Consider the following 22845-nt stretch of genomic DNA (forward strand, 5'->3'; position numbering starts at 1 on the left):
AGCCATAACCACTTTTTCACATCCCCACCCTCTCAAGAGTCCACACTTCTGCAAAGCTTTTCCTATCAATGCAGAAATCTTAACTTTCAGAAATGCTGGCCAAGAGATAACATAATACCCCCAGGGAGATGCTATCAAATGAATAACATGACCATGGAGATAAAGGACAAATCTCCAGTCTCACCGGAAATCACATTTTGGGGTTTTTCTCGCCCATATTCCTCTCTCTGAACTCCTTCTATCCACAAGTGCTTAATTTGATTTTGCGAGATAAGGAGAAACGAGACTGCCAAGCAATTCTATTTCGGTTTTGTGCAATCAGGGAATGATTTTTTTTTTTTTTAATCTGACCCAGACTCTCTTTCCTTCCTAGACCCTAACAACTGGCAATTCTGCCTCTATCCAGACCAGGAATGACGTCCAGTTTGGTGAGCAAATATTGGGCCAGTTGGAGGCCCTGTGTGGAAAGTCCAGAATTTCAAAGGGCACAGGCAACAGTTTTTTAACTCAAGCAAATACAGTCTGAGAAACTATTATGAGCAGTAGTAACAATTCTGGTTAATGCAAGGAAAAAAAAAAGAAAAAGACAAACACACGGCCTGTGATCTTCAGAGGCCCACAATCAAGTATGTTGCAGCCTTTTCCCTTAAAATAGCTTAGTACCTACTTATCCTATAAAAAGTCTCTAATTCTCTTATTTTTCACTCAAAGATAAAGCCAAGGAGTCAACTGGAGTGAGGTTTTAAAGTGATTTACAGAAAACTGGGCTCTTTGCCCTTCATAAATACAAATTAGAGAGCATGTTGGCCATCAGTAGTGTAAATTCAAATTCTTGACTTCTGGGGAAATTATAAACAAAACAAAATAAAAACACCTTCCTCGTATTTCCCAGGTACTAATGCACTGATAGGTTTTCCAGCATGGACTGCAAGTCTGGATTGGGAGATAAAGAGAAGGGGAGGAAGCAGTTTCTGGAAACTAAATTGGCCAGCCTCAAAATGGTGAAGAGTTTGCTTTGGGGCTCTCTTCTTTTGCTCAGTCCTTTCCCAGGATTTTCTGGACTTCCTGCCTCCAGTTCCCTGTCCGAATCCTGGCTGGCTCTCAGTGGGCTGCTGCAACCTGCCTTAAAGTCTTCATCCTCTTTGGCTATGTCAGTCTACTTTTTCTTTTCTCTTTCTACTTCTAAATGAACATGGTTTATTCTGCCTAGTCAAATCAGCTATCCAGAGTTCTCCATTTAGTTTTGATTGGCCTTGCCTCCACTGTTTTCATATTTTAATGAATACAGAGACCCAACTTTACTATCACCTATAGCATGCAGCTCTGCATATGCACCTCTCTATAATTCAAGAACAAAACAGCACTAGAAAAGTTTCCTGACTGTGAATATAGTGGGATAGGAGAATGAGGTGAAAAATTCCTGCTGTTCTAAAAATTGATAAAAAAATAAATCACACTCAGGGTGGTGCAATGGTGGATCAGTGGCAGAGTTCCTGCCTGCCATGCCAGAGACCTGGGTTCAATTCCCAGCACCTGCCCATGCAAAAAAAAATACACTCAAAGGGTTTTTTGCAAGTGACGCTTTCCTAGTGGTATACATCTCCTGGGATCACTGCTAGTCAGTGGGGAAGACAAGTGAATGATGCCAGCTTCCAAAAATATTAAGGTATTGAGGGAATATCATTCTAAGAATTCACTGGAAAAGAAATCAGAGAGCCTGCATGACAGTCCTGGTTCTTGCACATGTTGGCAAGTTGTTTAACTTCTCTGGACCTCAGTTTCTCATCTTTAAAAAGAGGACTATAATAGCAGCCATAGGATAGTCATGTGGTTAGGGCATAAACAAGAGGCAAGACTTTGAAATTGTCCTCAAGTACATTGAGATATACTACCGTTAAGGTATGGGCAACTCTCTTGCAGTCAGAAAACTCATGGCTCTTGTTGGCTTTTGGTCCTAAATTTATTCAGGAACACCTGCCCCATACGAGTTTTCATTTCTACTGGTTGGTACGACTCTTACCATTTAGCTAAAAGGGAAAAGATAACATCTCACAAGAATAATCAAAATGCATTTAAGAGCAATGGAAATTTCCCCCAAATATATCTGAGCTGGGAGAAAGTTATACATATCTATCAGATAATTGCATTCCTCTCCTACAGGTGTTCTTTTAAAAATAAATAATTGCATAAAAGGCTTTCAAGGGCTGGGTGATATCTTTTGAATGTGTTCTGTGGTTCTTACTTTTCTAGAAGCATGCTGCATATATTATACTCCAAGCTAGACCCAGCCGGTAAAATCTGAAGTACAGACATGTGAGCTAAAGTGATAGCATTCTGATGGCTAAAATGGTACTAGAATCCAGGTATAGTTTTGTTTTGTTTTAATTTAATTCCATATTGCTTTCTGAGGTTCCTACCAGGGGACAGTTCTGCTTCTTGGAAAACTTGATTCAATACAAATATTTTCTCTTTATTAAGGCATTCCATTCTGGGTTTTCTAAACAGTGGTAATCAATGAACCTGCAGATGTCTGAGAATCTACTGGAGCAGCCGAGGCAGCTAAGAGCCTGGCAGAAGATAAAGCTTATGTGTCCTACAGCAATAGACCTTTCAGTTGCCCAGGAATAATCATTAAAGTGCTACAGTGAAAAAAAAAAGGTAACAGAATATCTGGAAAGTTTCATGCCCCATGTTGAACTTTATCAGGGGTAATTATGAAAAGTAAATAATAGAAGTGAATAATACCTTTTCTAAGTTACTAGATCAGGCTCTGCCAAGAGAAAACGAAGGCTGCTTGAAGGAATGCTGTTTCAGATCATTATTTTGACACCAAGAAAAGGGACGGGTCCTGAAAGAGGGCTGTACGGTATTGGGGCTTGAGTTCATTTCCCTAACATTTAGGTGACCTGTACTTTCTTGTACTGTCCTCAATGATTTTATTAGCACTTAGAGGGCTTTTCCCCTTTTCAAAATGTTTACGTCTCTATTGGAAAACATTTCCTGTGTTTCAGCATCAGCCTGCAGTGTGCAGCAGCCAGCAGCTGGCTGGTGTGCTGCACGTGGGCGTGTACACGACAGGGTGAATCACTCACTCAAACGGGGGAAAAGAAAAAAGCCCAAACCCCCGATCACCCGAAACGAAGACGGCAGAAGAGGACTAACTGATTTGTCCGTTGTCTTTCCTGTCAAGATGGCTCTCGCCTTGGCCTTGGTCAGCGGGAAGGACTTAATGTATGAGTCATACAGATGCTTGGCCAGGGCGCGGAGGTCGGCGGACTCCGGGTTCAGCTGGTCGATGTCACTGGAGATCTCTGCCAACAGCTTCTCCTTCTCCGCTTGCGGCATCCGCCCAAACCTGATGGCTGGAGAGGAGAGAGGGCGACAGGATGACCCACGGAACCCCGGGTGCTCAGGAGGCTCGCTGTTCCCTCCCCAGCCCTGGTTCTCCCACAAAGCCCCTCCCGCCCTCCCTCCACTAACCTCAAGTTCTGTTTTCTATCTACTACTTTACCATGTCTCTGTGTCATGGCAGGGGAGCGCACATGAGCCACACAAATTAAGGTATTCAGTTTTTAAATGTTTTCTTTTTAAAAGCAAGGCTTGATTCTGCCCGGAAGGTGAGAGAATGCAAGAGTTTAGCAAAGAAAGGGAAGCCGATTGACTTAAACATGAAATAATTGAGCACAGACTCCTACTGCATCCTCAAGACTGAATTCGAATGCCCCCTTTGGGAGGCTTTCTCTGACTTCTTGAAGCAGAGTCAATCCTTCCTCCCCCTGTACTACCACAACCTTCGGCATGGACTTCATTTACAGATTTTCACATTGCACTGCAATTATTTATTTTACATGTCTATTTATTCTACTACAGAACATATGTCCCTAAGGCTAGGGGACAATGTCTTATTCACCTTTATATCCCCAGCATTTGACATCAAGTACATTAATATTATGCATTAAAATAAGGAATTATGCAGAATTCAAAGTTTGTAGGAGACAGAGGCTTTGTTTGCAGAGAGCTTTGTGGGATCTGTTTTGTCCTTCTTGAGAGGAAATGTGGGTGGTGTTTTGTTTCATGTTATTAGGCCAGAGATTACATTTAGTGGCTAGAATCCATAATTATCCCCAATGCGTTCCCAGGATTACCACCAAGGACATCTGTCAAAAAAGATAATTTCCTTCACATTCGACTTCTTTTTGGGGTGAGGATGTGTGAAAGAAGAAAACTAAAGAAAGAAGGGTAAAGAGCAATATTAAGAGAGGTTAGATGAGGCCCTGAAATAATCGGTCTCTAATTCTTTCAACTCAGATATGTTTTTCTTCCTCTGAATCTATCTGCAGAATATTATTTTCAACATGGCGGCTTTGGGGGCAAATTCTGGGTTATCTGCCTTTCCCCATGATAAGGACATTCGGATATCATACCCGATACTACCCTGAGCATAGCTCTACTATTATCCTTATCAGTGATGTGTTTTTATAATGGTCTTCTTCACCAGACTATAAGTTCCTTGAGGACAGAAATTGTATCGTATTCACTACTACCTCTAGAACCCAGTGGCACTCAGTAAGTGATTACTGAATACAGGAATTCACAGATGATGGTTTCTTGTTATATATTATGCTACCATAAGACATAAAAGTATTTGAAAACATTTTCATCCGAACATTTAGTGAAAGTTCCACTTGCACTTTTGAGCTTCAGATTCATCGTTTCTCTTCAGTTGACCCGAAATAAGCTTTATCACTAACTGCTACAGCTATTGGGTTGTAGGGGCCTCTGAACTTACAAAAGAGGAAAGTTAAAGGGGAAGGAAATCTCATCTCTCAGGATTCATTTAAATTAAATAAGCCAAAATTTAGACCCACTTGGTTGCCATATCCTCTGTGCATGATCCCATTCGTACAGAAATCTTTAAATACCTGCAATTTGGGGGTCAAAACTCTTGTATCCCTACTTACTCTGCCCTGCTCTCTTTCCTTTTAGTTCTACAGAGAAGGAAATGCTCCCTCACCCACATAATCTATGGATGAGTTCCCACATGCCCCTGCCAGGCCCTGGCACTAAGATTCATTTAGGTCCCTCACTGTACTTTCTTTTACAGCACCTATCAGAGTAATTGCATATAATAGTTTTTCCTTTCTCCTTTGCTATATAGTCTCCATGAAGGCAGGAATCTTGTTCATTATCATATCTTCAACACAATACAAATCTAACAATGTCTGGCACATGGTAAGTCCTTGTATACTATACTTTGAAATAAAATGAAAGAAAAAACCAAATTGCAGATTTCTTCTAAATCCTTATCTATTCAGCCTTTCCTGACCACTTTGTTCAGATAGAATCTATAATTTCCTTCCTTGAACTACAGTTATTCCTTGATACCAGTTAGTTTTCAATTAGGGAGTGGGGGCCATAGTACAGGCAGAGCATATCAGAATAACTTGGTAACTTTTCAAAAGTATATATCTTTATGGGAGGTTTTGACATGCTATCTCCACACCCATTTAGGGGTGTATCAGAAACTTTGGGTTTTGGATTGTTTAGAAAAAGGTCCCTAAATGATGAGCTCCTGTGGTATGCATCTATTCATTCATACCAAACGGTTTCTGTATTACTATACTGGTTCATACTGGTCATTTTTCTAGACCTCTACGAGGTGGCTACCATGTTTTCTCATCTTTACTCTGGTGGGCAGCAAAATATACCTGGTAGGCATATAATAAAAGGTTGATGAAATAAACTCTAAAACAGCAAGTTTGAAAACAGACAGAAAATGAGACATTATTTATACTGGAATGTTTGGGAAAGTAATCATGAGAAAAAGCACAGAGTAAGAATTCTGGCATATTAAACAGAAGAAATTTTGCGGGTAAAGCTTGGAGAAAACTAGGGTTATTATATAAAAAATGAGAATTGGCTAGAATCACCATCTATCTGTTGCTTCTGCCCCTTAGTCATTTAACAGACCTTACAATATGGTCTCATCACTCAATAAATAATTATATTGTCCGTCCTGCGCCAGATATCATTCCAGGCTCTGGTTAAATGTTGACAGGTAAACAAAGCATGTCCCCCCCAATGGGTGCACAAAGAAGTAAATTTAAAATGAATAAACAGCCAAAGCTATTAGCTTATTACATTTACTGGTCCTGCTTTTCCATACCTTAACATAAACAGCCTAAAAGTAAATTTAAAAAATCATTTTAGCGTCAGGAGATGTTAAAGCACGAGCCTTCTGCTAGAATCTAAATAAAATATGCATTTTTAGCAGTTGATGTTTTCACTGAAAGGCTAAATAATGAAGAAATTTTCTATATTGTTAAATATACAGGTGATTGTGACATTTTTATGCACAAGATGCTCGAAAAAGGGAAAGAAAATATACCCCATTTTGTGGGACTAAATTTGCATAAAACACAGAACTCTGAAGTTGTAAAGGAAATATGCATTTTAATTTATATTTATAAATATGCATTTTTTAAGTGGGAAAACCAATTTAATTTTGCTATTGAGTCCCAGGTAAAAAAAATACCCATCTACCTCCTGTGATCAAATGAGAGAAGGCACAGGAAGTGTTTCGCACAGTGCTTGGTATACATTTGTGCTAAGTAGATGCGGCTTTTACTGCTTGTAGATGTGGCATTCCAGGACAACCACGGCAACACTGGCTGTGGGTCATAGACCAGGAATAGGAAAGTTGCAATCTAGACACAAAGACCTAGACGGTTTCCCACAGATAAAGAACAAACCCTAAAAAACCTAATCTAGCCATCTCTCTAAGTTGTTTAGGGAATGACATTTTTTAGTTATGTAATTCATGAACCCAAGTTTCTACCCATTTGGGTGGAGAATCTGAGACCCAGGAAGAGAGAGAGATTCTCCCTTGGGAGGTTATGGAGGCCAGGTCGTTGTTTCCTAGAAGACTGAGAGTTAGAACCTCAAAAGAAAAGCTCAAAGCTCTAGATTGGGGATCAGAACTCTAAGGGCAAATAGTGTGCCCATATGCAAGTCTGGGCTTGCTGTTTTTTCCAAAGCTTCTACCATTGCTGATTAATCTAAAAGGATAAAAGGAAAATGCTCCATGTGCTGAGTCACTAAGTGAGAATTTTTGGCCTCTCTGGAAGGCACTGGAAAGAACAATGCACTTGAAAGTAGCCAGGAAGTCTGGTTTCCAGTTTCAGCTTAGTTGACAGATTAGCTATATGGCCCTAAGACAATTACTTAATTTCTTTGGTTCTCAGCTGCTTTATCTAGAAAATAAGGGACTTGGAAAAGAAACTCTAAAAGTTCCTTCCATTAGCTCTAAATTTGGCTCTAAAATTCTATAGCTCTCCATAACACACAGTACTAGAGAACATGCTATGTTCTTTCTCTTTTTTTTTTTGTAAAGCAATTATTTGTCTAGTTTTTGAGGCCCTCGAAAAGACACATTCTGTCTGTTCTACAGATCTTCCACCTGTCACACACAGCAAATGCCAGAACACTGGTATTCTAGTAATGTCGTATTGGGGATAATGAATCATCTACAGAGAATTCATGTATCTTGGTTAAAAAAAAAAAGAACATCAGCACCAGTATGTATCCTTCAAGGAGACTAGGTACAACAGAGAATCATTAATTTCTGGTAAAAGTATATTAGCATATCTTTATGTAATCTACTTTTAGGGAACTGAATCCAGCTCACTTCTAGCTTGTGATAGATTCAGCATGATGTACTTAAGTTCTGATATTACTGAACACATAAAATCCAAGCACATGGAATATTTAGATATTTCGCCTTTTGTAGCACCAAGAAACAATGAATTGATGTGTTTTCAAAACATCAACCAACTGTAGGGTCATTAAAGAGAAATGCTACTTAGTTACAAAAATTAATTAATGCAGTGTTGAAAAATAAAAGATGAAAGAAAAATGCTGAATCTTATTAAAAATATTGTCATCTTTTTCGATATCTAAGGGGTGGATTTGCAATCGTATCAGACTTCTGACAATTAGCTATGTCTAGTGATTAATTCTTCTGCTTTCTTACATGTTTATTTTGCAATAGTCTTATCATGTAAACAAGACACGTACAAAACAGTTACTGTTCTTGTAACTGTTACCCACAAGTTATGCTTTTCTCCTCTCTTTCCTGAGAACATAAATTGTGCATTTTGTAGTTTTGCAGGATTGGACAATCTAATAACTATGAGTTTTTAACTCCCCTAAAATAAAACAAGGAGCACTCTTAATATTAAGTTAATTTTAGGTAGGGTTAACAGTTTTCAAACTTTTCCTAGAGAGTATTTAAAACTTTGCCTAGGTTTCTTTTCAGAGGAGAGGTGAGCAAAAGCAGGCTTCCTCAACCTCTGACTCAATCTCTGATTCCTGAATTCATACTTGGCATCATTAAATTAATTCAGTGAAACATCCATTTGGTGCAAGACATTGTGCTAGATAGGATGGGATGGGAGAAACAAGATGAAAGGACACGTCTCGTACGGGAGATCAAGAATACACTCGCTCACGTATATCTCTTCACAAGCTCCTTTCTTTCCACTTCAACTGATATCCAAGATTCCAGCCCTGATGCAACCCCCTTTCCCCTGAACTCACTGAAGGGGCAGCCTTCACTCTCTGTCTGCGTTTATCACTTCCCATTCACTCCCAACCCACTCCAATCTAACTTTTGCCTCATTTAAATTTACCAAAACATCGCTCTTGAAAATCCCACAGTGCTTTCCTCATATTAGATCTAGGGCATCTTGTGAGTTCTCATTCTACGTGAGCTTTCCACCATTTAAAACGCTGACCATCCTTACCCTCTTATTTTAAAAATTTCTCATCCTGGTTTCTGCTTTTCTGCTTGGCTCTCCCATCTTGACTGCTGTTTTCTAGATTTCCCTGGTGGCCTCTGTTCCCCAGCTTATATTCTGTTGTCCCGAGCTTGATTTCCTAACTCCACCATGTGTGTGGATTACTCCTGCTCTCTCCTGAGCTTTGGATCTTTATTTATCACTTCTTTTTACGTTTCTCTATACACGGATGCTGGATATTCCATGAGCACCTCAACCCATCTCCTGTATTTCTTGTCCAAAATGGCTCCTCTTCCTGTTTTCCCTTCTTGGTGAATTCATCTAATCTATTCAAACCAGGTATTTTGAACAACAGCCTCTCTTTCCTTCAGACACTCTCAATTCCATTTCTTCTCTCCCTTCTTTTTCTCCTTGCTGCCCTGGTCTTCTAATTGCTTTCCCTGGCTTTTGTCTTTTCTCTCATTATCCATTTTACATAGGTTTCACTCCCTTGTTTTGTTTTAAGGCAGAGTGAGATTTTACAGGAAAGGTATAAATCACACTTAAGAGGAAGAGCAGGGAGTCAGAAAGGTCTTACAGCAGAGAAGGCGTATTAACTGGGTCTTGAATATGGGGTAGAATTTTGACAGGGAATAATAAGGGCATAATAAACAGAGACCTGGACTTAGTCAAGCACAGGGAATTTCCCAGGTTTGCCAGAAGTGTAAAGGGGAAAAGGGAACAATGGGGAAAAGAGGTTGAGTATGGACTGTGGACAATCAGGCATTACAGGAGTTTGAGTGGGACAGCTGTCATATGTGCTAGGAATTTTTATTTTATCTTTTCTGAAAATTTACCCGATTGATTTCCCTTTTTATAACAAAGAAGACTAAAAATACAAAAAGGAACAAACATTTAAGTTTAAATTGCTTTTACATTCAGGCTTTTTTTTTCTTCCCTTAATATGCATTAGAGCTTTTGTTTGCAGAGCAGGGGAGAAGCTTAAAAATGCTGAATGCCACAAAAAATTGGTGGAACCATTTTTCTGGATTTTTATGAGACTGTGAGAAATTATTTTTAAAGTTGTCAGCCTTTTTTAAATAAAAGGGAAAAAATATCATTTACATAGCAAGACATCCTAATCAGCAAAGCTAAGGTTTCACTAACTACAATATTAATGAGAAATGTAACTTTTATTTACATCCTAATGGTATAGGGAAAACCTAACTGAATTACTCATATGTAACATAAGCCAATACTTCTCTACTTCAGATTATTATCCTAAATGCATTTAGCCTAAACTTAATATTTAATTTAAATTTGAAAAGCAGTTCTGAATAGGAAACATTTATCAGTCAAAATTCTAATAATCATTAAATAATTTAATCAAATTATTTTATTAGAAATGAAGAGGAACATTCTAAAAATAGGATTAATCTCAAGGCCCCGAAAAGCAGGAGGTTAAAAAAGAATTATGACTTCTCGAAACTATAAAATGTGAGTGCTCATTTGACTGAAGAAGTATCATTAACCCATGAGCACATTTTTATCAAAGTTCTGTAGATACCAGTTTCACAAATTCAAAATGAAAACAAATAGTGGGCGATGTAACGACCACTTAGCAAGTTACAAGGCACCTCTGGGTGTATGAAGTTGGGTCTTTATTTCTGTTTACTTTCAATTTAAGCTTTCCTCTAAGCGCGGTGTCCAGACAAAGCACTGGATTGATTATTCCTGGAATGGCTCAGGAAGACTTCTGAGCCATCAGAATGGACTCATAGTCTAGAACTCATGGACTGTTAAATGATCAAAATAGTTGGAACATATTTATCTTAATAACTATAGGAAGACAAAACATTCGCTTCAAAAGTACCTACCTGGATGCATTTTCTACCTAATGCTGAAACACAGATATTTTGGAAATAAATATATGTAGATAACATATAAATATATTTCCAATTGGAAGAACTCTGAAATGGAGTTCTTCCTTGACATTTCGGCTGATGTGCCATAATCCAAATGAAAGTTTCATCTGAAGAACTATAACCACACATAATGTATTATACCATTTATACTTTCTTTAGTTCAGATTGCTGAGCAATTGATCTGGATATACAGAAGATATGATTCAGGCATATAAATTATATTTTTAATTCCAACTACTGCCATATACCAGATGGCTGGGAATTTGGGAAGATGTAGAAGAAACTGAATAGCTGGTTGAAAAGTGAAAAATTTGGTGAGACTACTTGATTTATATAGATTGACTTATAGTCACAGAAGATAATACTGTTTGAAAATCAATATCCTCAGGACACAAGGGTCCCTTGAAGGCTACTTTCAGAATAGGTGGCTAAAGAGGAAGGTAAATGCTTGAATGGATTAAATAGAGACCAAAGAGCAAAAATAAAAGTCAGAGAATAGAGAAATCTTCAGGGGGATTTTGATTTCTCCTTGCACATAGTAAAAGCAGCTGGGAACTGATTTTGGTCTACCATTAGAAGCCTCTTTTAATAAAAGAGGTGGGTTACTTACTGCATTGAGATCTATTCACACAAACCTTAATTGAAAGCTATTCTATATGAATGAAAACCTTATTACTGTTGATTTCACATCTCTCTATAGAATAAGTTAACTGTCACATGAAGTCAGAAGATTACTATGAAGTTTATGATAGCCTTCTTTGACTTTTCTGGGAAGAGAAAATTATGCCATCAATGCTCCATACGTTGGGCTTTAAATAATACTTGCCTATTAGCAACACGAGACATATTTTATTTGAATGTGTGCAGTGCCTGTAAGCAACAGGAAATACGTTTTACGTTTGAATGTGTGAAGTGACACATTTTTAATAGGTGAAATAATTAAAAGCAGATCTGGCAAGCTTTCCTAGGCTGTTTCAGTGATCATGACCTCAAAGTCAATTCCTCACAGAGATGAAATAAATTTATTACAACTTGACTGCATCATCTGAAATCTAACCTTTGACTTGAAAATGTGGCCTTAAGTTTTACGAGGGCTGAAAGAAAAAGGAAACTGATTGTAGATGATTTTGCAACCAGGGACTGCAATCAGGACACTGCTACTCAGCAGATACAGTCAATGGTTGTGGAAAGGTGGACCAAATCTCCACCCTGCCCAGCTCTGTTTCAAATTGCATATGTACTTTTGGAGGAACTGGCCCCACATTGATGACGAAAACATAAAGGGTACGGTATCAACCCATTAGTGATCCCTAACCATCTTGATGATTTCCATCGTGAAAACCAAATATCTGCGTGATGGAATAAAATTTTCATTTTCACAGATGCTTTAATGTCCTAATAGATGAAGACTGACTTCAAAGATTAGCTTCTGACCAAATCAGTTCTGAGAGGGGTAAATACAAAAGGAAAGCAAAAATAGGATATCAAATGAAATGAAACTTTGGCATTTTATATTTGCTTGAGCCCATGATGATTTTTGAGAGAACTGATTAATAGTTGAAAATCTGCTTTGTGAGCCAGACAACCAATTAGAACCGAATGGTGACTGAGAATTTTTTTCTTCAAATAGGCCTATCTTTCATGATTTTATAGTTAGTACTTCAGTTAATAAAAATACATGGATCTTTGCATGTCCTCTGCATTATTTCCCTTAACTTGACACTCAGAGTCATAAACTTGAGTTTAGACAGAGGTTTAAAAAAAATAGAAATTCTCTTACAATTCTATAAACACTGAAGCTATGATTTTGTGGAACTTTTAAATATTTGCTTTATCCAAGGAGTCTGTATGCTTTTTGAAGTCAAAGACTGCTAAATGTATCTTTGCATAGTAAAGCGCAAAAAAAGAAAAGAGAAGAAAGATCAAAAATTCTGACATGCCACTTAAAGTTCCACTGCAGGACTTACTTATATTTAAAGTATCAGTAGATACACATAAGAAAATCACAATCCTGCTTTTAATGGAACTTAAGCAACATAAAAAATTAATCACAACAATCACTGCATTTGTTTTAAAACACTACAGTTGTTTCCTTAATCCCCTAGATCTTTGGTCTTTTTTTCCCATCATGGCAGGCACCCAACTACAAAAAGGAATTACAAGTTTAAAAAATACTCCCCTAAATGAGAAATGTCTTGCCAGAACGCAATATTCAGGAATCTGGCATTCTGTAGAAAAACTGTACACATTTTCTACAATGACCTTTCTGCCCACTGACCTGGCAGTTATAATGAGAACAATAAAGTGTCTGGTGATATGTGTTCACTTACCATTATGTGACATCCCCACGGCAAGGCATTTCTGAAACCGACAGTACTGACATTTATTTCTACTTTTTTTGTGGATCCGACAGTTAAGATCACACCTATCATAAATAAGCTTCAATCTGATTGTTCTCCGGAAGAAACCCTGCAAAGGGACACGAAAGAAGCAAATTTTAAGTCCTCGCGACACAGGGAAGCAGCAACCCTGTGGCCTAAAGGAGGTAGATTCGTGACCATTTCTGTCTTTGGTGACTTGAGACAAAGCACAACCTCTCTGCTACTTCATTTTACATGCCATGAAATAAAGAACCAGAGGATCTCCAGTGCTCTTTTTTAGTTCTTAGACACTGACCAAATCCAACTAATGTCATTCAATGTATTTTGGCTCTGTATTTGGTCTTCAGCACGTTCTAAGAATTGCTCTGGATTTAATGTGAGGCAAATAAAATACCATGTAATCAGTTCAGTCTCTCTGAAAATCATTCCAATGGCATGCCCCAAGTTTTTACAATTGTGCTAAGCAGTTTGGCAAAGTCATAGTCATTTCATTCGAAAGTACGCTCAGGGACAATTAAAATCCATATGCGGATAATGTTTTGGAATTTTCTATGGCACATAATTTTCTGCAGCATTCCTTTCAGTTATGCACGCAGTTGAAAGAATGCCTCATAAGCATCCTAACCTACAGACAAAAGGAGATCCTAGGAAACAACCTGAGAAGTCGTATGTTAGAACTCAGGATATCTACTGACATCTCAAAATGGCAAATTTGAGACTGAATACATTCAGCTGTATTTATATCTTTTGGAAAGAAGTGAAAAAAATCTCATCAGAAATGTTTTTTTAACTCCATTTTTCTCCTGTTCCTAATATTTTGATTCGTTTCTCTAGTTTTCCTCTTCATGAGACTCCGTTCACAATTCTTTTGAATTTATCCGGCCCTGTTTGGTGCAGGAAACACTGAACTGGTATTGGTTCTATGACAGACATGCATTTTGACTTTCTCCAGGTTTCTATTCTGAACTCTATAAACATCATGTCCTACTGCTTACTTGCCATCTCCACATGGAAATCTAATCACCACCTCAAACCCAGCATGTCCAAACTGAACTTCTGACTGCCCCCTACAAACTTACTTCACCTGCAGCTTTCTTCATCTCTGCTGATATAACTCCATCCTCTGGGACCTTATCTTCAACCTCTTATTTTCCCTCACTTGGGAAGCTCTTTCTCTAAATATACACGTGCCTATTTCCCATATGGCCTTCAAGTTTTGCTCAAATCTCACCTTCTCAATGAGTCTTTACCCCCTATGGCTGTCCTTGCCCCACCCCTACTGTGGAACTCTTGACCACACCTAACTCTGCTCTAGGGTTTTTTTTTCCAATAGCACTTATCACTTTCTGACATACCACATATCACTTTCTAGCATACAATATTTAAATATAATATACCATATATTGTATTTATTTGTTTATTTTCTGCCTTCATCCCACCAACCAAGGAATACTGAGCTCCACAGGGGCATGGATTGTCTCTTGTGTTCCTGGATGTGGCCCAAATACCTACAATAGTGCGCCATTAAAATTTATTGGATGAATATGTGTGAGTCACTTAACTTCCTTTTTGGGCCTCACCTTTGCCATCTGTAAAATGAGGACTCACTGCTATTTCTGATATTTTGATTCTAAACTGTGACTTAGATACAAGGCTACTGGCTTACTCTTTTCTTTTTATTTTTCATTGTTATTTTTTCAAGCATGATTATTAGTTACAAATAGAAAATATATATAATTATAAAGCATAAGAAAATAATCCTGAACAAGCACACCACCCAACCCAAGATCTAAAACCATGACCAGCAACTTCCATTTACTTATATGTTCTTCCCTTATCTAATTCCTTCCCCCAGCACCACCATCCTTAACAAAGTAATCATTATTCTCAATTTTGTGTTTATTTTATTTCCTTTTAAGAAAATAAAGTTTTACCATATAGGTATATATAACTAAATAATACATTGTTTAAAGTTGCTTATTTGGAGGCTTTATTAAATGATATCATACTATGTGTAGTTTTATTAGTACTTATAAAATTTGGTATTAGATTTCTAAAACCCATCCACTTTCTTGTGATCCATTCATTTTCACGACCATATAATATTCCATTGTATGACTCTACCACAATGTATTGACCTATTCTCATGCTGATGGATGTTTGCAATGTTAGCAAGTTTTTTGATACTTTCAACTGTGCTTCTATAAATATTCTTGTAAATGTTTTATGACGCACATGTGCAAAAGTTACTGGAAAGTATATGTGAATGTTAAAATTTAAAAGATAATGCCAAATTGTTTTTCAAAGTGGTTATACCAATTTACACTTCCTCCATCCAGTAGTTTCTGAAAATTCCTGTTAACCCACATTCTCCCTAACACTTGGTATTGTCAGACTTCCTAATTTTTGGCAATCTCTAGTATGTGTAAAACAGAATCCAAGTGTGATCTTAATTGGCAGGTGCCTTATTTTTCATTTCCCATTTTTATAATGGATTGTCTTCTACTTAGAATTGAATTTTATAAATTCTTTATATATCTGAGATACTAATTTGTTGTCCATTATAGGTGTTATGGATATCTTCTCCCCTCTTTGGCCCACTACTCTTGAAATTTAAATACACATACACAAAGACAACTTTCCAAAGTCTAAAGTTAAAACTATCTTTACTCCTCTCCCAAGGACCTTAGAATACTTTAACACAGATTATTATTATTTTTAAACCCACATACAATTTCATCTTACCCTTAGTTTTGAAAGATAGCTTACAGTGTACTTAGCTATTTTCTCTTAACTAGCTTTGAGATTTCACTAGCTTTGAGCTTCCATTGCTGCTGCTGAGAAGTCTGTTGCAGTCAACTTTGAAAGCATTCTTTCTTTTCTCTTTGGTTACTTTTAGATATTCTTTTCATCTTTAGTATTCCGTAGTTTTACCGCAATGTATCTAGACATGGCTTTCTTTTAACTCATCTCCTCAGACTTTGATGAGGTATGTGTTAGACTTTCTAATTTTAGTTTCCATATTCTTGAGTCATTCTATATTTTCCATCTTCTTGCCACTAATTACTCACTAATGTTGATTGTAAAAGTCAGAACTGCAGCCAAATAAGATCATAAACCATAAATAATAGCAAAAGTAAAAAAGAAACATTTTTCACCAAAGTTTATCAGTGAAAACAGTTCTGTGCATTACTCTTTTTTTGATCAGAAATGAAGACACACAATTTTAATATTAAAAGATCCTCTAAATACTTAAAGAATTAAAACCTCAAAATTCCAGTAGATCCTGGTTAGAACATAGTCTTTGAGACATCAGCAGTCTCATTCTGGGTAATTTCTTTGCATTTATCTTCCAGTTCAATAATCTTTTCTTTTGCTGTATCTAAGTATTCTGTTTAGTCCTTCCGTTGACCTTTTATTTCCATAATTATATTTTTCATAATTTTTTTTTCCAGTCTGTCTGGTCATTACTGGACGTTAAAACTATTGTTGCTTGTTCATTGTCATGATTCTGTCCTCTTGTATGAATTTCACAGAAAACCTTCATTAATCTTATCCTTACAACTTCTTTAGAGTTCTTGAAAAGTCATGTCAAATGACAAGAAAATAACTGACTGCCATGAACTTGGTGTAAAAAAAAATGTAAAAACAAGTTGGTGCTCCGACATAGTTCGACACTCTGTATCTGGCAATTCCAATGCTCGCTTTCTTTGGGGAAAGGTTGAAGGGGAATCTAATTCTATTGTTTTTTGTTTCGATGAATGCCATTCAAGGTGATGTGCCTTTTTTATGAGCATGTTGACATTTCCTTTTGAGCTCGCTGTCTGATCTTAAATGGTGGGAATCCTATGGGATCTAAATTAGGAATTCTTTCCTCCAAAGACAATTTGCCTTGTACTTGCTGGAAACCAGGGGTGCCAGTGATTTATGACTATTTCTGTCTCCCTTGAGATCCTGACTCAATTCTGAATCAGGCCCTCTTCACTGTTGGTTCAGAATTCTGCTAGCTGTCACTCAGTACTTTCAGGCATGTCTATCATCATGTAGATGACAGATCTACTCTCATCTTAGGACATTTTGTTTGGGTCTGCCTTGTTTTAGCTGCTATCATTTTGAAGAGCTGCCCTATTTTTTGTGAGATCAGCAATGTCTCAGTGAGCATGTCCTGTGTGAAATCTGGTGGAAGCTGAAGCCTCTTTTAATTCTCAAAGGATATTAGAAAGGTGTGCTTGTTTGTTTTTTCTTTTTTTACTGACCGACAGATGGTCAATGTACAGGACTGCTCACACTGATAAATGCTGGTGAGAAATTTTATTTTGAATTTTGCCATTGTGACCCTATATACCTTGTGAAATTTCTTGGGGATGCTTTTTTGATGTTCATTTTTAAAAACTGCTATTAGTGGTTGAAAACGATGCTTGGCTAAGTTAACAATGGGGTAGACCACAGAGTACTCAGTTATTGTCATGGCTCGGAGAGGAAGGTTTTCTGATAAGAAAATTATGTTATTTAAGTTTAATCTTTTCAATGCAAATTTTTTATTAGCCTCATGATATCTTCAAAGGTATATCATTCTTTTCATGATAATTCAGTTTGAACTGAATAGATACACACCACATCCCAGCATACAACTCGGAACTTGCTTTTACATTTTTTTTTACACTAACCTCGTGACACTCAGTTATTTTCTTGTCATTTGATGTGACTTTTCAAGGAATCTAAAGAAGGTGTAAGGATAAGAATACTGAAGGGTTTCTACAAAATTATTTATTGGTTTGAAGAATGAGGCAGGCTTCTCCAAAGTTTCTTTATATTACTGATAAAGGAACACTCTTCTTCATTATTTCAGAGTCCAACAAACAATGTGCAATTTCAACAACTTACTCTTCTATTATCACAAAGTCTGACAATTGGTGCAAAGAAGACACACGCATCATCATTCAAAAAAATTGTTTCATGTGTATATTTATTCTAAAGTCTTGACATTCTTCTGTGAAAGATGGTGCCATTTTTTAAAAATTGTATTTTCTCCAACCTCTCCTTTAATGCTTCACTTTTTCAAGAAATTCAGGTGCAATGAACTCTATATGCCCTGGGTTGGGCAAGCCTTCAGCTTTCCCATGAAATAGTATTGTCAGTAGAGGCCAAATCAATGAGGAACCGTATATCAGCATGTGGGAATATACTAAAAACTCTTTCCAATGTAGGTAGGGTCTTGCATAGAAATACGTAAAAATACAAAAGCGAATTTAATTATATTGTATTTGCTTGTATTTCTAGGTAAGTTTATGGTTCTGAAGTGATCTTTCACGAAAGATACAAAAATATGATGAAATCTACTAAAGAAAAAATGTGTCCAATATGTTAGCAATAAATGATAGCTTTGCAAGCTCTAAGATATTTACATCCTTCAGTGCATAGGTTTTCTTTTACCTAAGTCTGCAACATTAACACACCCAAGAATCTGTCACTATTTTACTTTAATCCAAAGCCAATATTTACATTGCCATCTGTTTAACTGGCATTTTGACAAGTATCATTAATATAAACTTGTTCCGTGGTATTGTAAAATTGCTTAAGAAGGACTATTGATAGCTACCGCAAGGAATTTAACAATGCTTTTCAATCCATAAATTAGTTTGCAGCTTCGCGGTCAACTGCAATTTAATTTATGGGTATATCACACATTCTACTGAAATGGCAACATGAAACTGCCAAAGCACCTTTCAGAAAATATAAACAGATGAGTCAAGCACATTTGCCAATTTCATTTTCTTGGCTTTTGGTGAATGTTGATGATAAGTTAAGGAGATGTCCTGATTACTGAGAGTCACTGGTCTAATTTTGCTGAATTCAGAGGGTGGCAGCAATTTTATTTAGTTCCAAAGTAGCAAGGAATGAGTAATTTTATTGCTTCAGGCTCAATCCCTTATAGGAGGGGCTGTTAAACATTTTGGCTTCACGACCCTTTTACTCTCTTAAAAATTACTGAGGACCCCAAAGAGCTTTTGTTTTTGTAGGTTACATCTGATATTGATTAAATTAGAATTTAAAACTGAGGTATTATTATGTACAAGAATACCTAATCATTCTATTAGCCATCAGAGTTATGTCATCATTACATGTCATGTCTGCAACACTCTGCTTACACTCTTGAGAGAATGTGAGTAAAAAATGTAAATAACAGCTTAGTACTATTATTAAAATATTTTCAACCTCATGTACGCCCTGAAAGGGTTTTAGGGATCCCTTGGGGTTCCTGGACAACACTTTGAGAACTGCTGGTTTATAACTTGGAAAAGCCTAATTATACATTCTACTAATATTTTTCTTATCTTTGTTTTTTAAATACGTAGACATACATTTTTCCTTCTAAGGTTAGCATCACTTTCTTTGCATTTTAGTCTAGGAATTCTGAATCCATATGTTAGATAGATACCAAGTTACTGCAGGTTAGTAGACAACACTCTTACTTTTCTTCTACTGTTTTTTCCAATTTTTATTCAGTCTAAGTTAAGGACTGTCCTGTATTCTTCGGGTTTTATTAAGTGTTTATTTTCCATCTCTGCTTTCTATCCTTTCAGCTCCTAACTTGAAGGCATTTAGATTTTCTCCTCCCTCTTCTCTCTTGTTTTTGCTTCTTTTACCATTATAACCAATCACTGACAATGCCACCTTCTTTAAATTTTCAGCTGCTCCCAGTAGTGTTAACTAACCACACATTTGTACCTAACAGAATCGGGGTGGAACTGTTTGCTTGAAGGCTCTGTTTTCTACATGCTTGACTAGCGCGTTATTGAACAAAAACCTTACTATGGAGACTTTGCCAGCCATGCCTTTTTCTTTCACAATGACAATTACCAGGACGACCGAAAGTGAACAATTTCTTCAGATACACGTTGCTCAGATTTTAGTAGCCAATTATTCAATTACAATATGTAATTATAAAATTATATAATAGTGTGTATATATATATATATAATTATACAATTATATAATTGTATAAATGTAACTCAATGAAAGGGCATGTTGGTACTGCTTCCTGAGATTGTAATAATGATTTCACATAAAATCAGAGATATTTTAATTTGTTTTAATCACAGAGTGAACGGGTTTTAGAGTGTTAAATGAAAGCATCTCTTGCCAGAAATGTCTCAAGGAGTCAGGTGAAGTTATAAACCTCTGACATGAATAAAAGCCAAACTGTTTTTCACAGGAGGTGACTGAGGTGACTGAGGATGAAAGGGCTTCTGTGATTGGCTAATGATGAGGTGGGGAGAGAGAGAGAGAGATTGAGAGAGAGAGAGAGAGAGAGAGAGACTGAGGACAGTCTCTTTTCACCATATTAGCTCATCCTTAGAGTGAAAAACTGTTTCAAATGAGGGGACTTTGGAGAGCATCTCATTCATCGCTATCACTTTCTAGGTGAGGAAGCTTAGGCTGAGGTAGTTAAATACATGCAAAACCACCTCGTGCAGGAACAGAGGAACCCAAGAAACATTCATTTTTCTTTTCTGGCACCAAATCCAGCCAGTCAATGAGAAAGCTGAGGATCAGAAACCCACATATCCCAACTCCAACCTCCTTCCTGCCCTGCCTCTTCATCCTGCAGGAACAGCCGAACTGAGGGTTGAGTTAGATCTTATTCTATATAAACAATATTTCTTTTATAAGGTAAATATTTATGAACAATTTATTCTGTGCCCTGGAGAAGTAATTACTACCTTTTCCACTGATTATATGAAATTAATTCTTTTAAAAGACTATGGATTAACCCTTTTCTTAACCAATGGACAGAATACAATTAAATTTTGAACTTTCCTAAATACTCTTTTTTCAAAGAGAGAAGGAAAAACAGTGTCTTCTTTTCAAAATAGTTATATCTCTTTGCTTGTTCATAACACATGGCTCAAACAAATGCTGGAATAAGAAGGCACAATATATACAGAGACATATATACAGAGGCTGTAGTCCTGTTTCTGCCATCTACTAACAGATGGCCTTGGGCAAACCCCTCTACCCACACGACTTTCTACATTTGTAAAGTGGCCATAAATAAGCTGACTTTTACAGGATTCTTTAAGCAAGGCTCAAATGAAGATAAATACACACTCACACACCCACACATACATATAAAATCTGGGTTCTGGTGCCAGCCCATTACTGTTTTGCCATGACATCTTGGACAAGTCACAAGTTTTTTTCTTATTATGCAATTTGCAAGGGTTGAATTAGATCAGTGTCTCAAAGGGCCAATTTGGGGAAAGGGAAATGGGGCAAAGCAGCCCTACTACTTATATCAGTTTTCTTAGGTTTCCAAATATTATACTGTTTGAAGAATGAGTTCTGCCATTAAAAAAAAATTTTGACAATTTAATCTTAATTCTTCGTAATATGTTTGCAATACGAAATGAAATGACAGGTACATTTCCAGCAAATTCTTTCAAGAGCACAGTTGGTTTTTTACCTTGCATCCTTCACAAGCGTGAACTCCGTAGTGGAACCCGGAAGCTTTATCTCCACAGACTCGGCATTCGATGGCCATGAGGGAGTTGGCGGGCTCTTCATGAGGCTTATTGTAGAGCTGAGTTTTTTCAGAATAATACGGTGGGGAGGCAGGTTCCACTTTGATTGCACCTGAATATGGAAAAATGTGAGAAGATAGTTATCACATGAAAAACAATGTGAAGAAGGCAACAGGGCAAGTCACCACAGTCTACCTTAGGGCCATATTTGTATTACTGAAATGCAGAAGCAGAGGTGCACGGGTGCTTCAGTGGTAGAATGCTTGCTGCCAGGTTCGATTCCCAGCCCATGCACTTCTCCACCAAAAAAAAATAATAATAAATAGTAATAATAATAACAAAACAAAAACAAACAAAATAGAACAGTAAATGCAGAAGCACTACAAAACAGTGAAAAAAGCCTAGGGTTAAGTTGGGAAAAAGTCAAGTTGGTAATTACAGGCAAGTCATGACATCTCTGAGCCTCACCTGTAAAAATAAGATGGGGAAGGGACTTACACCTGTGGTTCCCTAATCCCTCAACAACCTGAAACAGTAAAGCCCTAACAGAGAACGGACTAGTGTTTGGGACAATGAAGCCAGTTTTGCAATGCAATGTTCTGCATTTGGCATTCGTCATCATGTTACATTGTATATTTTGATCTAAGTGGTGCATTTTAGAAGTGTCATTAAATCATTCTTACAAAAGAAACACAGAAGGAACCATGCTGTGAAGAGGTAACAGGATGCCCAGCTTGAAGGTACATGAAAAAAGAAAAGACCAGGTTACCAAGAGTGCTGAGTCAGAAGACGTGGTTTGTAAAATGATCTATCACAGAGACTATGAGAACCTATGGTAAAGAAGCACTACTTTTTTACTGGTTAGGATCAGACCTATTAAATTTCCATATGAGGCTCCAGTTGAAAACCACACAGATAAATATAGCCAAGTTATATTATTTATCTTTTTTAAAAAACTAGAAATACAGGAACTTCTTACTTAGGGTTAAGTAATGGCTGCCAATTACATAGAGGTGGCTTTGGAAAACTAGCATAGCAGCATACACAAAGATAAAAATCAAGGAAATAGCATCACAGCAACATATTTTATCTTGAAAAATGCAGGTTAAGTTTTTCTTCAGTCTGATGTTTTGATGTGAATTCAATGGAATGAAGATCTATCAATAGCCGAGAGTGTCAAAATTAAAATTTGGGCTGGAAAAGAAAAAACAGGTTTCAATGTAAAATTTTCAATCAG

The 22845-nt window shown here is 37.0% G+C and overlaps 1 protein-coding gene across 5 annotated transcripts in view; it reads right to left on the bottom strand.

Annotated features, from left to right (window-relative positions):
* Positions 1-22845, bottom strand: part of PPARG (peroxisome proliferator activated receptor gamma) — a 121732-nt gene that overhangs the window by 24690 nt on the left and 74197 nt on the right. For all 5 annotated transcript variants that reach the window (XM_077116512.1, XM_077116511.1, XM_077116510.1 and 2 more), the window contains 3 exons: positions 21551-21720; positions 13033-13171; positions 3163-3362 (listed from right to left, as the gene is read on the bottom strand). In XM_077116512.1, the coding sequence (XP_076972627.1) occupies positions 3163-3362; positions 13033-13171; positions 21551-21720 (509 nt within the window). The remainder of the gene's footprint in view (positions 1-3162; positions 3363-13032; positions 13172-21550; positions 21721-22845) is intronic.

The sequence above is a fragment of the Tamandua tetradactyla genome, chromosome 9 (assembly GCF_023851605.1).
Source record: "Tamandua tetradactyla isolate mTamTet1 chromosome 9, mTamTet1.pri, whole genome shotgun sequence".
In the NCBI taxonomy this organism is placed as follows: domain Eukaryota; kingdom Metazoa; phylum Chordata; class Mammalia; order Pilosa; family Myrmecophagidae; genus Tamandua; species Tamandua tetradactyla.